This window comes from Acomys russatus, chromosome 15 (genome assembly GCF_903995435.1).
Source record: "Acomys russatus chromosome 15, mAcoRus1.1, whole genome shotgun sequence".
In the NCBI taxonomy this organism is placed as follows: Eukaryota; Metazoa; Chordata; class Mammalia; order Rodentia; family Muridae; genus Acomys; species Acomys russatus.
The window spans coordinates 60,757,783-60,773,654 of NC_067151.1; the positions used below are offsets into that span (position 1 = coordinate 60,757,783).

General features: G+C 52.1%; 1 protein-coding gene and 1 pseudogene across 1 annotated transcript; one reads left to right on the forward strand and one right to left on the reverse strand.

The window, feature by feature from the left end:
* Nucleotides 1–1,157: 1,157 nt before the first annotated feature.
* Nucleotides 1,158–7,012, forward strand: Sh2d2a (SH2 domain containing 2A). The gene is made up of 7 exons (XM_051156922.1): nt 1,158–1,251; nt 1,765–1,919; nt 2,864–3,045; nt 4,052–4,141; nt 4,275–4,443; nt 6,263–6,409; nt 6,570–7,012. Exons 1-7 carry the CDS (start codon nt 1,158–1,160, stop codon nt 6,909–6,911), a joined length of 1,179 nt encoding a protein of 392 aa, XP_051012879.1. The 3' UTR covers nt 6,912–7,012.
* Nucleotides 7,013–13,909: 6,897 nt separating this feature from the next.
* LOC127199378 (ATP synthase subunit e, mitochondrial-like) lies at nt 13,910–14,174 on the reverse strand (annotated as a pseudogene).
* Nucleotides 14,175–15,872: the final 1,698 nt, after the last annotated feature.

Consider the following 15,872-nt stretch of genomic DNA (forward strand, 5'->3'; position numbering starts at 1 on the left):
TGTAGACTAGGCTGGCCTCGAACTCACAGAGATTTGCCTGCCTCTGCCTCCCAAGTGCTGTTCTATTTCTAAGTAATGGTAAATACCATGCCCTGGGTCATAGGATCTGGTTTCCTGAGTAGACACCAAAAGAGTCAGAGGATGCCGCCAGCCTGTGTAGCCTGCTTCTGGCAAGCAGGCTCCACCTCTTACAAGCCCCACAGCTTCCTAAGAAAGCACTCGCTGCCTGCTTGGAAGCGCACAGTCTACTCATGAAGCTGAGGAATATTCAACCTCAACTGCTAATCCTGCTGATTCTAACAGCGACATATCTAGTTAGAGAACCCCCTAAGGTTGCTTAATGCTGCCCTATCCCAATTCCATTATCTGTTCCTCTTCTCCAACTCGGTGTCTCATGGATCTTATATGGCTGAAAAAAAAAAAAGTCTCTCCACCATCTGGAGCAAGGTCCCTGCTATACACACATGTGGCCCTGAGCTGGGAGCCTCAGCACACATATAAAACCTGGACACATGTCTGTGACCTCAGTGCTGGTTTAAGGGGAGTAGGTGAATCCCAGGGGGTTAACTGACCAGTCCGTCTAGCTGACAGTATGAGTTCAAGGCCCAATGAAAGACGCTGTCTCAAAAGACAAGGTGGAAAGTAGCTGAGGAAGATGCTTGCCTCAACCTTTAGTTTCCATGTACACACATAGGCAAGTGCACCTGTGGTATAACACAAATTGCACACAGGCACAGACACATACATACACACACAAAAGTTCTTCCAGAGGTCTAACCCATATCCTTCCTGTTGCTGCTCTGCCCCTCTCTCCTGGTGTACCTCCTCGAAGCAGAATTCTGAGTGTGAATCTCTGGGAAGCCGTAGAAAGCTTTCCGAGAGAGGGCAAAGGTCAGATAGCAAGAACTCCTCCCACCGAACAGAGTCACCCACTGCTACCCCCAGCTGCCTGGCTTCCAGGGCCAGGACTACTGTTTTACCACACTTTCCATGACGTGGGTCCTTTTCATGACAAAGGCGGCAGTACTGTGACATTTCCTGTCCCTGGGGGAAGGAGTGAGAGGGGCGATGATCAGCAGCCGAGCGCTCTCTTTTGAGAGCACACACAGATGCCTCTATGGAGCCCTGCTTGGCCCAGACATGCCCCCACGGTACGTATGAAGTCCAAGACTCCCCTACCCACTACTGCCTTCCCGGGCTTGAGCTCCCACTGCATGATTAAGCAGCTGACCAAAAGCCAGAGCTGTCACGGTATCCACAGCTCCTGCTCCATCTCTGGGGCTCCATATCTATGCATCCCTGAGGGCAGGGGACAGGATCCCAAGAGGTTTTCAGGGGACTGGAACAAGAGGGCGAAAGAAGATGGCAGGTGGGAAAGCCTAGACCAAAAGAAGGCCTGGCCTGAAGGGACCCACCTCTTTACAGAGCTTCCAGGCCATCAGAAGTCCAGCCTAGTCCTGGGGGTTCCTGTTTTACTGACAACCCCTCGGTTGCCATGCCATTGGCCCCTCTGTAACACTTTGGCTCCTTAGTCCTATCCCTGAGATACCCACCCACTGGGCCCCTGGTACACACTTGCACTACTCCTATTGTCATGACTGCTCCTGTGGGGTGGGGTGGGGGGATGGGGGGAGCGGATGGGTTGGGGGGGAGGCCCTTCAGAGATGTTTAAGAGGCACTCTGAGCCTGGGGTGTAGGAGGGAGAACACCCCTTCCCCTCCCCCCCCACCCCCTACCCTCCGCAACCTCCTTTTGTGCCAACAGGGGATCATGAAACCCCCTCCCCAACTCTCATCACCTTCCAGTCCATGAACTTGATCCCGGAGAAACGTCAGGACTTGGGTTGTGGGGGCAAGTCCAGCACGCAAGCTCTGAAGGAGCCGGAGGTTCCGCTAAGCCCCAGGGACAGGCACACTGTGGTGAGTAGAAACACAGAGGGGTCCACTTGCTTCATCCTGTCAAGGACGAGGGCATGCCCATGGACATAGGTCAAAAAGAATAGACAGCTGGCTGAGGACAGGAAGGAGGAAGTGGGGAGTGCCGCCTTCCCATGCAAGGCTACCCACTTACCTTCAGTTTCTCTGGCCTTTGAAAAACTCAAGCCCAGGGAGCGGGTGACCAGGACATGGTGCACTAACCTCCAAACATCTGGCATATGCTATGCCAGCACCTCCATTTGCCCAAAACATTCCAGATCTTACTTCAGTCCCTTTGCCTCCCAGACACCAGCTCAGTCTCCTTTACCAGAGAGAAAGCCACCTTCCCCAGACCTGGGCTTACTTCCTGAACCATCACTTGCCCTCTGAGGCCAGTATGGAAGATATAGAAGGAATTTAAGTCAGTGGCCTGGGGAAGGGCTTTCTGGGCAATCTCATTCTGAAATAAATAGGGGTGCTGGTATGAGGGTTTTTAAAAAAGATTTATTTATTATGTATACAGCATTCCGTCTGCAGGCCAGAAGAGAGCACCAGATTTCATTATAGATGGTTGTGAGCCACCATGTGGTTGCTGGGAATTGAACTCATGACCTTTGGAAGAGCAGTCGGTGCGCTTAATCTCAGAGCCATCTCTCCAGTCCCTGAGGATTTTTTATTTGTTTTATTTTATTTAATATTTTATTTAATTTTTAATTCATGTGCATTAGTGTGAGGGTGTCAGATCTTAGAGTTACAGATAGTTGTGAGCTGCCATGTGTGTGCTAGGAATTGAACCCGGGTCCTTTGGAAGAGCAGGCAGTACTCTTAACCACTGAGCCATCTCTCCAGCCCCGAGGATTTTTTTAAAAAAAGGAGGCAGCTAAGCGGGTCAGGAGAAGTCCTCTAATCACGGCTCTGCTTCTGTCCCTGACTTCTCTCAGGCCCAGACCTCTGCCTCAGCCCCACTTGCTGCCTGGGTCCTAAGGAATGCCTACAAGGAGGAAGAGGTGCCTGGGAAAGGTGACCTGTCATTGCAAGCCGAGACCAGAGCATGGGTCCGGAAGACCCAGGCCGACTGGCTCTTGCTCAGGACCGCCCCTGCTTGGTTCCATGGCTTCATCACCAGAAGGTGAGTCACAAGAAGAGGAAACGCCCGGAAGGTGCAGGGGCAGTGGGTCCTGAGTCACTCTGGAAATCACGACAGCCGGGACCCTAGTTTCCCAGGCCTTGCACTGAGGAGCAGCTCTGGCTCAGCCCATTGTGCACCTCAGTTCCTTTGTCAGGAGGCTCCCTTATCCCACTGGCTCCAGGCCTCTAGTCTGTCAGGCCCGCCATATTCCCTGTCCCCTTAATGGTGTGATTGCTGGGGATCAGACCAGTAGACTGAGAGGGAAAGCCAGGCAGAAATGACTGGGGGTGGGGGAGATCTCAGGTGCCAGGTAAGCACCACGAGAGACTTCTCAGAGGCAGACTTTATTGAGGAGCTCATTTAATTGGGCAGAGGGAGTCTATTTAAACCTTTGGGGAGTGGGTAGAGGTTTTTGGGGGTAAGTGGACATCATGGGAGAGGGGAAGTTTAACCTATAACCTGGCCAGCAGGCTACATGACCACCTTAAGGGTGGCAGAGGTCAGGGACAAAGGCAGGTCCCAGGCAGGGGAGGAAGTGGTCCTCACTCCTACCACTCTCGAGATGAGATTTCTGGGGTTGGACATGGCTCAATCCCACTCCTGACCTGGACCAGCACCTCCCAGTTCCATGGTGCCTCAGCCCCACACTGGTAAATATTTTCAGCCCCTCTTCCTCTTTATTTCTATCAGCTCTCTCCAGCCCTCTCCTTTTTCTTCCTACCTTTGTAGAGCCTCCATCCTCCATTTCTCAACCCTACCTTCTCTTTCATTATCTCCTCAGCCCAGACTTCTAAACTCCAGCACTGTAACCACCGTGTCTGTTGCTGCTGCCGCTACCCTCGAGATTGAAGCCCAGGGCCTTTTGAGAAAGACCCCCTGTCCCCTCACCTCCACCTAGTCCTGGCATGTCTGCTTGGGGAGGGAGTGAGGGGTCCCTTATCAGAGGAGACAGAAATGAGGTCGCAAGTGTCAGAACCCGCCCCACACTTCTCCCCAACTCCTTCAGGGAAGCCGAGATGCTGCTGCAACCCCAGCCTAAAGGATGCTATCTGGTACGCTTCAGTGAGAGCGCTGTGGCCTTCGTGCTGTCCTACAGGTGAGAATGCTAAGCAAGAGGCAGCGCTCCCCCCACCCCCACCACACACACACACACAAGGAGGGCTCAGGGCTCTTCCCTCAGCTTGGTGGGGGGAAGAAATGGGGAGTCTGACAGAAAGTGACCCTTCCAGGAGCCGGGTCTGCTGCCGCCACTTCCTCCTTGCTCAGCTAAGGGATGGGCGACACGTGGTGCTGGGCGAAGACAGTGCCCACATGCAGCTTCAGGACCTACTTGGACACTACACAGAGCACCCCCTCAGCCCCTACGGGGAGATGCTCACCCAACCCCTTGCCCGCCAGGTGAGCCTTTACCCCAAAACCCACAACTGAGGCCAGTGTTGTTGTCACCGCCACCCCAGCATCCCCACCAGATCCAGGCCATTGGCATCCGGCTTTCTCATCCCAACCCATGGCTGGCCACACTTACCCACCCACACCTCTTCCAGAAAGGCGTCCTTTTGTGACCAGACCAGCCACAGGCAACACGGTAAAGAGAGCAAAGTTTACTGAGTCTACGAACAGGGGTGAGGGGGGTGAGGTCCTGTAAATAGACCTATAGGCAAAACAGGTGGGCCTCTCTCTCATAAACCTTACTATAGTAGCAAGGACAGGCCATCCAGTGATGGGATCAAGTATGGTGGCTGCTGTGGTGGATGCCCGGGAATGCAGGGTCCACTACTTAGCTTGACAGATATTGTCAGGGAGCCCTCTCCTTCAAAAGGTGCAACTCAGACGGTTGTGGTGGCAAACGCCTTTAATCCCAGCTTGGGACCAGGGAGGCAGAGGCAGGTAGATCGCTGTGAGTTCGAGGCCAGCCTGGTCTACAGAGTGAGTCCAGGACATCCAAGGCTACACAGAGAAACCCTGTTTCAAAAAAACAAAACAAAACAAAAACCCCAAACAAACAAACACCAAATGAAAAGGTGCAATTCCCTCAAAACTTGGAGTTTGAGGTATCAGGTCGATGCTAGAAGCTGGGGTGTAGCTGGAGGGTACTGTCCAGTCCCGGGCCCTGGGTTCAATGCCCAGATCCACAGGACAAGATTCAGTCTGGGACGAAGGTCAGCTCGGGAACCAGGCCCAGCACAACCAAGCTTGAGGGTCTGTTTCCTTTTAGAGCAGGAAGCTCTGGCATAGCTGGAGAGACTGAGCAAAGAGGCTGCAGCACGGTGTGAGAGTGGGAGGAGCCAGATGAGAGTGGGAGGAGCCTGGCGAGAGTGGGAGGGGGCTGGTGGAGGGATTCCTGGGCCTGCTCGATGGTGCTGGCTGGGTGGGCTTGGAGATGTGAGACACTGGCAGCGGACAGAGCAGAGCTCACGTTGGGTCTGATGTAGGAGGACGGTGAGGTGCTGAGGCTGGCTTCCCTGCCCTTTGGGCCACAGGTGAACGTACTGCCTTCTGAAGAGAAGGCAGAGAAGGACGGGGTGGACACAAGGAGAAAGAGTTCTCATTTGGGCCGGGCGTGGTGGCACAGGCCTGTAAGGCCAGCACTTGGGGATTGCTGTGAGTTTGAGGCCAGCCTGATTTACAAAGAGAGTCCAGGATAGCCAAGGCTACACAGAGAAACCCTGTCTCAAAAAAAAAAACAAAAACAAAAACCACCACCAACAACAACAACAAAATACACACACACACAAAGCAAGCAAGCAAGCAAACAAACAAACAAACAAAAACAACAGTAACAACGAAGATTGTCATTTGGATCTAGGAGGCCTTGAGTGGATTGTAGGAGCCTGAGAAAGGCCTATGGCCTTGGCCTCCAGAACAGAGCACAGGGAGTCTTTCATGAAGTTTACCCCATGCTGGTTGTTTTGAAGGTAAAGACTCCTTAAGGCTCTTATTTTTGCGACCACAAGCACAAATGAGACTGTCTTGGCCCTGTGTTCTAGATAGTTCAGTGCTAGACACGCCTGCGGCCAGAGTTCCTTTCTGCCCACAGTCCCCTGGGCCTCCTCAACACTTCTCCCCACTCCTCAGGCCTAGAAGCCAGCCCACAGCACACCTCTCTCCTCATCCCTCCCTCCCTCGGGCCTAACTGCTTTTCTAGGATTACCTGTTCCCCCCCCCCCCCCCCCCCGCACCCAACCCCAGTCCCTCAGGCCTCCATCTTTCCCTGCAGACCGCTGAGCCTGCTGGACTTTCCCTAAGGGCTGAATCAGACTCTGGAAACAAGAGGCAGGACCCAGATACCCATCACAACCTCCTCATGCAACAGGCCCAGGCCCCAATACATAAAGAGAAAGTGGGGTCCTCCCAACAGAAGGAGGTACTGTATGGAAGGGTCAGCCTGGTGGGGAGGGGAGGGGACACAAGACAGAGGGAGAGGCCAGGAAGGAAGGGGCCTCATGGGTAGAGGCTCGGGCTGAAGTAGGCCTTCCTCCGTGGTTCTCACCCATTCTCTCCCCTGGCCTTGCCTTCTCTCCTAGACTTTACAGGCATCCAGATCCAGGCCTGCCATCCCTGCCAAGCCTCAGCTTTCTCCTGAAGTCTATCCAAGTCCTGCTTCCCGACCCCGGCAGGCCCTGCCCATAACCCCCATCTACCAGGAGCCTGATGAACCCATAGCCTTCTACGCCATGGGGCGGGGCAGCCCTGGGGAAGCTCCTAGTAACATCTATGCTGAGGTGGAGGGGCCTTCAGGAACGGCACCCACCGGGCACCCCGTCCTCCGGAAGTGCTGGTCCAGGCCTGTCTCAGGAGGTCAGGGAAAGGGGGTACAGGGAAAGAGAAGCTCAAGAAGGCCAGCAGAAAGAGGGAGCCCCTCCTGAGTAACAGGGCAAGGTGAAGGTTAGCAGACTGAAGCAGGTTGGAGAGACTAATCTGTGCTGCCAGAAACCGTTGGCCAGCTCCAGACCCAAGGCTGATCTGTCTGCTCTCCTGGACATTCATTCACAGGGGTTCGGCTTTGTCAAGTCCAGCTGCCCCTACTTCAGAGAAAATTGAAGGGGACAGATTTTCCCTCAGCCTTCCTCCAACACATATGGCACTGACCCAGCTACCCCAGAGAAGAGCACTTAGGAGCCCATGTGTCACCACCAGTGGGCTTAGGGGACAAGGCCACTGCACTCTGTGGGCCATCCTCACAGTCTCCCCACTGAGAGTTCCCCGTAAGGTCTGAGTGTGGTGTTATTGTCTGTACCTGCCTGTACCTGCCTTCCTCAGCCTTCCTCAGCCTTCCTCTGTGCTGCCACCGAAGATCCTTGCTCAGCCTTCACCTGCTCAGCTCACCTGTACCCCTGTACCCCTGCTTGCTACTGCCTTCTTAATCCTGTGTCCGTCCAAACTTCCCCAGGGTTCCAAAGCCATTCAAGTGTCCTTCAGCCAATAACTACTCTCAACACACACACACACACACACACACACACACTCTCTCTCTCTCTCTCTCTCTCTCTCTCTCTCTCTGTCATCCTGCGTCCAGCTATCCAGCCAGAGGGGCGGGGTCCCTAAACATCTTCCACGCTCACTTCAGTCTCTGCAGGTCAATAATATCTGCCCTCTCCCCCATTCTGTCACAGGGAGGAATCCCTGCCATTTCCTCATCAAGACTTTTCAAAGCAAACAAACTGGGTTTTGTTGTCGTTATTTTTGAGGTAAGGTCTCACTGTGTAGCCTTACTGTCCTAGAAGCCACTGTGATGTGGACCAGGCTGGCTCAGCATTTACAGATATAACTGCTTGTTTCAGCCTTCCAAAGAATGCTGGGATGTTGGGCGTGCGTCAACACACCTGGCTCTAATTGTGCCCTCAAGACCTAGTGGTCTCCTGTAGCCCAGGCTGCCTTCCCTCTTACTATAAAGCTGATGAGAGCCTTGAACTTCTGACCTACTGCCTCCACCTCCCGAGTAGTGAAATTACAAGTGGGTGCCACCAAGCAGGTCATACAGTGCTAGGGATCAAAGCTGGGGCCTTGTGCATGGTAGACAAGCACTTTACCATCTGAGCCGCACCTTGCCTTCTCTAAGGTCATCTTAGCTGCATTCCTAAGTACCAGGCTTGTCACCTCTGACCCATTCCTCCCCTAGAATGAGTCCTGAATGGGTTCCTGAAGCAGCAGCCTGCGCCCCCCCCCACTCCGGTCTTCCATACTGAGGTGAGGTCCCCCTTCATCAACCCCATCACTTCAAGCACTCCCATTACATTTCTCCAAAGTCACCAAGGGCTACGAAGAAGCCTCATCTGCTTTATTCACAGCAGCCTTGCCTACAACAGGTCCTGCCAGCTCACCCTGCTGCTGCCTGGTGACCCTGAGCCCCACTCAGGACCACTCGCCCTTCTCCCTGGAAAGCCTTCCCTGGCCTGACGTCCTAACACACCCTGGCTAGGCCAGCGGCCAGCTGGGACTCCCCCTTTCCCACTGATTCACAAGGGGCAGCCCTGGGGGACATTCAGCTATCCCCAAAGTACTGGCCCAATATTTGGCAGGAAGCAGGTGCCTCAGGAAAGGGGAAGGGGAGGAAGAAGAGGAGAGACAAAGGGATGGATGGGAGGCTAAATCCCCTCTCTGGAGGCCACAGTGTTGAGACCAGAACGCTTCTCCGAGAGACCAGCGATGAGCCAGAGGCAGAGAGGGGACAGGGCTGTCCGTTCTGTCTGCAGAGGACAGGTGGTCCAGAGCTGCATTCTGAGAACTCTGTGGCAGATTGAGGCTCTCTCCTGCCTCATCAGCCCCTCTACCCCTTGAAGCATACCTTTTCTAGACCGGTGCTTGAGAACAGAGAGCATGCCCCCCCCCTTCCTTACCTTGGGAGGATAGCTTGGGACATTTTGTGACCAGAGACCTTCACACATACTTGAGCCCTTTCTTAGGAAAGGCAGGCGGAATAGACTACAGGTGAGCAAAGCTCCTTCATCTACCGCTCCGAGGGCAAGGAGGTGTCATCCCGCATGCCAACTCTAATCCATTGGTCTCGGCTGCCTAGAGCGTGGCATTGGAAAGGATATTAAGGTCACATCTAAGCTCAGCAGAAAAGAGCGCCGTGACTGATGAGTGAGTCTGCTCACTCACAGTGAGTCTGCTGTGGGTGCAGGAGGGAGGGTGCACAGCTTTCCTTTGGCACTTATCAATTAAGTCCAATTCCCTCATTATGCAAATAATGAAACAAAGCCAGAGAGGGAGAATGTCTGGGCCAAGGTCAAGGATTAAAACCTCTCTTTAGTGTTCTCTGTCCGTACTCTGAGTCCTCTCCTCCACAAGAGATGGGAGAGATTGCCTCGGCTAAGAAAGCCAGGGTGCGGGCCAGGCACATGTCTTTAATCCCAGCACTCAGGAGGCAGAGGCAGGTGGATCGCTTTGAATTCGAGGCCAGCCTGGTCTACAAAGCAAGTCCAGGACAGCCAAGGCTAACACAGAGAGACCCCTGTCTCAAGAAGAAAGAAAGAAAGAAAGGAAGAAAGAAAGAAAGAAAAGAAAGAAAGAAAGAAAGGAAGAAAGAAAGAAAGAAAGAAAGAAAGAAAGAAAGAAAGAAAGAAAAAGAGTGAGCCAGGTTGCTTTCCAGAGTTCTGCACCGGGGCCTCTCTGCACCCCGGCTTCCCCTTATCCCTGTAACAACTCTGTCTTTCTACTCCAAAGCAGCCTGGAGGTCAGAGGAACAAATGTGGGGTCTGCTTTCTCCTAGTAACACACATACCAGCTCCCATCTGAGAGCCGCCAAGAACCAGTGCAAAGACCTGTGTGACCCAGGGAAGCCAGCCCCCTCCTCCTATGGCCTGGTTTTTCCTCAGGAAGAAACTGGACTCTAGGCTGCCTCAGCCCTCAGAGCCTTCGCATCTGGGCCCTGGTCCAATGATGCTGTTTGTCTGAGGGATGGTTTGGTGGGAACAGATGTTAGAAGTTGTTTGGTGGTTCTTGTCTGCCTAATACATCATCACCAATGACCTCCCTCTACAGGAACCCAAGTCCTCTCAGCTCCCACACTCACCTCTCTCTCTCTCTCTCTCTCTCTCTCTCTCTCTCTCTCTCTCTCTCTCTCTCTCTCTCTCTCTCCCTCCCTCCCTCTATCCCTCCCTCCCTCCCACCCTCTCTTCCCCTATGGTTCATGGGGTCCAGGGGTTCAAAGACACTTTGGCAAAGTTATTGATCTTGTGGCTGGAAGTTGATAAACATAGGACAAGGACTTGGCTCCATTTGCCAAGTGCTTGTCCCTCAGCCAGGGTAGGCTGAAGGGGCAGCCAGGGGCACAGGAGCAGGCGCCCATAGAGATTCAGGACTCAGAAGAAGAATGCCTTAGGAGTTTGTGAACCCTCAGAGGCTGTGGGCTCCTAACCCGGCCCCTTGACTCTCCGGGGACTTCCTCACCTCCTGGGCTTAAGCCTTTGTCTCACACAAGAGCCCATTCCTTTTCCTGCTGGATCCTATGGAATCAGATCCCTGGAATCAGAGGAGAGGCTGAAAGCACAAGAAAAGGTCTCATGAGAGACTTGGGTAGTCACAGTATAGGTTCCAGGCAGGCAGGAGACTGAAGCAGGAAATGAGAAAGCAAAGAACTTCCCTAGACTTCTGGACAGGGTACAGTGGTTGGGGATGTCTCCTTAGGGCGTTCTACTGTTGCACAGTGCAGCCTTTGGGCTTAGACCAAAGGAGGCCCCAGAGACAAAGTGGGACTGGGGCCTTACCTGCATAGATGTCTCACAAACAGCTTTGGCTAGCACAACTATTGGAGCCAGCAGGAGCTTTAGAGAGCCTTTGTGACACCTAAAGAGTGTGGGGTCAGAAAGGGAAGTGACCTGACCTTGTCATCCTAGCCCAGTCTTGATGCTAAAGCCTCCCCCACCCCCTACCCCAAACAGAAGGATAAGGTTCCTGCCCTGCCAGAACTCACAGAGGTAGCCCAGCCCTGTAGGTGAAAAAGCTGGGGTGGGTATAACTCAGAAGTAAGGCACTTGCTTTGTTCCCATCAGGCCCTGGGCTCAGTGCCCAGAGCATACAGAAATAAAGTTCAAGGTGGCGATCCTTCCTGCCCTGCCACACTTTGCTGGCTTCTTGGCCTATGGCTGCAGTGAGGCCTAAAAATGGGGAGGTAAATCACCTCAAGAGGAAAAGGGAGCTGGACCGCTGAGGGAGCAGGCTCCTCTCCTCCCCAGCCACAGCCCTCACATGGGAGATGCGTAGAGGTGTACTTTTAAAACCCATTTTTATTTTGGTTCTTTGTATCTCTTTCTCTCTTCTCCACCCCAGTCCCTTCCAACACCCAACACCAGGTAGGAGAGGAAGGTTGGGGGGAGGGGCATAGTTCTCCCTAGCTACTTCCTGCTGTTTAGGGTTGTAGGGTTCATTGAGGCAATACCAATCTCCATCTCAGGATGTCCCTGGCAACCAGGAGCAGCAGGGGTGGGGCACACCCACATTCTTCTTTCTCAGAGCCCCCCAACACTCTCTGGCCTCTGGCATGCATTTATTCCCTCTTCAGAGTCCTCTCCTCAGAATTAAACTAACCACAGCTGGCAAATACCCCGCCCTTCTCAGAGCTCCTCAAGGCAAATAGTCTGCTGCTGTGGATGATCCATCCAACCCCATGTCCCACACCTGGGGTTAAAATGAAAACATATTTACATAACATAACTGAGAAACCAAAACTTGCATAACAGGTGGGGGACCAGCTCAGTCTTCCCTGGCCACTCCATCCGTGCCGGCCAGGGTTGTCAACTGGGCAGAATCTAAAATCACCCGAGAGGCCGGGCGCAGTGGCGCACGCCTTTAATCCCAGCACTCGGGAGGCAGAGGCAGGTGGATCGCTGTGAGTTCGAGGCCAGCCTGGTCTACAAAGTGAGTCCAGGATGGCCAAGGCTACACAGAGAAACCCTGTCTCGAAAAATAAATAAATAAATAAATAAATAAATAAATAAATAAATAAATAAATAAAAACCACCCGAGAGGGAAGCCTCCAGGCACACCCGTGCTGTGGGGCTAGTATCTGGATTAAGGCTTGCTTCGGAGAATGTCTGTGAGGGACTACTGTTAATCAATGCGGGAAGATGCACCTTAATTATGGGTGGAACTAATTTTGGGGGCAGAGGGTCCTGAGCTACGTAAGTGGAGAAAGGAAGCTAAGCAGCGTTTATTCACTGTTGTTTCCTAGAAAGACAGAAGCAATCAACTGCTTCAAGCCCCCGTTGTCTTCACTTCCTGCCATGACACGCTTCAAGTGTGAGCCCGAACAAACCCTTGCTCCCATCTGATGCTTTTGTCAGAATAGTTTATCACAGCAACAGGAAAAGAAACTAAGATAGCATCCGCTCTGCCCATCCTGGGCACTCTGGCCCAGCCTGCTGTCACATCTGCCAACAGTCAGCCCCCAGATGGCAAGCCATGCTGTGAGTGCAGGCTGAGCCGGTTGTCCTCCAGACCCAGCCTTTGACCATAGTGACTGGCTGTCATGATTGCTGGTTTCCTGCTCCCTCAGCGAATGCAGTAGACAATTTCAGTACAGTCAGTTGTGGCTGTCTGGGGGGGGGGGGGCAGGACACGGATGGACTGGAAAGCGGCAGTCCCTCCACAGACACATTCAAAAAGGGCTGTGGGCTGATCATCCTTAACTACCTCTATGTAGTGACCCCCCTGAAAGCGACTGAAAACCAAAATCCAGACACTTTCCTGGGCCCCGTGCTATGTCAGCCAACAGCAGGAAGGTGCCCCGGGAGGCTGAAACCCCTGTCACGGCCAAGTTCTCCATCATTCTGCAGTTTTGAGTCAGATCTTCAAACACCTCAGCCTCCTCCATTCCTGTCCTGGTCAATGTGAATGTACACCTGTATCTTTAAGGATTTTGATTTGTTTTGAGGCTGAGCCTCACTCTGAAACCCAAGCTGGCCTAGAACCCATAAACCTTGTGTCTCTGCCTTCCAAGGGCTAGGATCCAGTGTGCAACACCGTGCCTAAGGACCCATCTGTGGTCAAGCCTTTTTCCCTTTCTATCCCTTGACTGTTGCAGTTGGGACAGTTTTAGGCAAGTGTCATGCCTACTGAATTCTCTCTCCTGTTTATCAGAGTCCGGGCCTATTTTCTTTTCCCCTTTTCTTGGCTCCCACCCCTGTGTTGCCCAAGGTGGCCAGAAAACCAGAGATCCACCTGCCTCTACCTCCCAAAGAGTCCTGGGATTAGACTGTGGCACCATACCTGGCCTACTTTTTGGATTTTGAGACAAAGTCTCAAAGTCTAGGCCTCAAATTCATGGCAAGCCTACCTTCACCTTCCATGTACAGAACTACCACACATGTCAGCATTTCTCTTGGTGACTAGGAAATTCCAACCACTAAATAAATGTCACCTTTGGTAGGATTAGAGAGTGGTTTAAAAAAAAATGTGGCTGGGAGCTGGTGAGATGGCTCAGCAGATAAGAGCACTTGCTTTTGAGGTTTGGTTCCCAGCACCCACACGATAGATGACAAATCCTCACTTCCAGGAGATTTTATTTATTTATTTATTATTTATACAGTGTTCTGTCCTCATGTGTGCCTATGCTTTAGAAGAGGGCACACCAGACCTCATTATAGATGATTGTGAGCCACTATGTGGTTGCTGGGAATTGAACTCAAGACCTTTGGAAGAACAGCCAGTGCTCTTAACCTCTGAGCCACCTCTCCAATCCCTATAGGAGATCTTGATGCCCTATTCTGACTTCCATGGGCACCAGGCATGCATATGGTACACCTCACATACACACAAGTGCATAAGGTAAGACACACGTATCAATAAAATAAATCATATATATATGTATGTATATATATATATATATATATATATATATATATTTTTTTTTTTTTTTTCACACAACAAAGCTTTATTCATCCTCAGCAACTAAAGACAAGTTCACTGGCGCCTCACTTGAGAATGCTGTCATCTTGAGCTTCTGCCAGTTCTCTCTCAATGTGTTTCAGCACATCTAGTCCCTTCTTTTCCTCTGCTGCTCCTCTCCTCTCCTCCTCTGCCTGGGGTTTTAGGTAACTGTATCGTTTGGCGCCATAGGCCATGCCAAGGACCAGGGTGGAGTATCAGCAGAACTTGATGAGCACAGAGGCCTGAACCGGGGGCACCATCTTGTCTGTGACCTTTGCACTGGATATATATTGGTTTTTTGAAACAAGAGTTTCTCTGTGTAGCTTTGGCTGTTCTGGACCAGGCTTGGTTTCAAACTAATAGTGACCTGCCTCTGCCTCTGCCTCCCTGAGTGCTGCAATTACAAGTGTGCACCTCCATGACCAGCTAAATCTTTTATATTTTATTTTATTTTATTTTATTTTATTTAAGACAGGGTTTCTCTTTGTAGCCTTGGCTGTCCTGGACTCTCTTCGTAGACCAGATTGGCCTTGAACTCATGGAGATCTGCCTGCCTCTACCTCCCGAGTGCTGGGATTAAAGGTTTACACCACCACCACCTGGCTTATATATTATGTGTATGGATATTTGCTGGTGCATATGTCTATGGGTGCTGGGAATCAGACCTAGGTCTTCTGGAAGGACAACCTGAGCCATCTCTTGTCTGACAAAAATTTTTTTCAAGACAGGGTTTCTCTTTTACCCCAGCTGTCCTGGACCCACTTTGTAGACCAGGCTAGCCTCAAACTCAGAAATCTACTGCCTCTGCCTCCTGAGTGGTGGGATTAAAGGCATGTGCCACCACTCCCTGCTTCATCTTACAAAATAAAAAAAAATTTTTCTAGAGTGGGGCATAGTGGTGCATGCCTGTAATCGAAGCTGTTGGGAGACAGGACAAAGATTTGGTCAGCCTTGGCTATATAGTGAGTTCACAACCAACCCCATTGCTGCAGTGACCATCTCAAAACACAAAATTGTTAAAAGGTAGACGTAGACCCTCGAGACCTGAAGGTAAGAGGCACATCTGCATCCCAGCAGTGTAGGGCACTTCCTACATCATGGTGCGGACTCTGAGGAGAGTACAGGGTGGTACCAACACAGATGGCAAGGGCTACACCTAGAGCATGCTGGGCCCAGAGAGCACCTGGCACAAAGGAACTTCAGGCTTCCAGGCCCTGCTTAGCCCACTATCACCCAAGACCCCCACCAGGAGGCGTATCTGGCCCAGAGCCTCAGCGGACAGTTGAGTATCTCAAGATGATGTTGCCTGTTGAGACTGGCTGGATTCACGGATCTGAGCAACTCCACTATAGTCCCCGTGGGACTTGGAGCCCTGTCTGGCTCCAACCCGAAGTAGGTCAGATTTCAGATAAGCTGGTAGTTTTCCTGTAAGGATGAAACCCTACAGTGTACTTAATGAGAAACAGACTCCTCGACTTACCTCAGCATGCAGAACCAGAAAGGAAGATGTCTCAGTCTGCTGGGCCCTAGTCCCCACCAACCCTCTTCAAACTGTCCCTCTGGCCACAGCCTTGCCTTTCCAGGGCAGCTAAGCACTCCTAAAGCCCGTCTGTGCTGCCTGGCTCCTCTGCCTGGCACCCACAGGCTCTGGAGTCTTTATCACTCCATTCCAACAGAGCAGGTGGGGCTCTTGGACCCTGCGGCTGACTCATGGTATGACCTTTGTGACCATCCTTCCTTGAGTCTTGACCTGAAAGGAAGATGCTGCACCGTATATTGTTCCTACACATAGTACCCTACAGCTCCGACATCTGCATTCCTTCCATGTCCCTTCCTCAAAGGTCTCCATGGAGACCTCTCCAGCCTCCAACTTGTATGCCTAGTTTCCCTATCGACTCACCATCTGTACTGGTGGTGCAGGGGTAAAGACAACTCCTCCACGCAGTCCATGCCAACGG

What these genes read in the sequence shown, in the direction of transcription:
- Sh2d2a (XM_051156922.1), top strand. Translation starts at nt 1,158, where the DNA reads ATGAAGTCCAAGACTCCCCTACCCACTACTGCCTTCCCGGGCTTGAGC. An exon ending in CCAGGGACAGGCACACTGTG is followed by an intron (nt 1,920 to 2,863) that starts GTGAGTAGAAAC and finishes TCTCAGGCCCAG; the next exon opens with ACCTCTGCCTCAGCCCCACT. An exon ending in GGTCCTCCCAACAGAAGGAG is followed by an intron (nt 6,410 to 6,569) that starts GTACTGTATGGA and finishes CTTCTCTCCTAG; the next exon opens with ACTTTACAGGCATCCAGATC.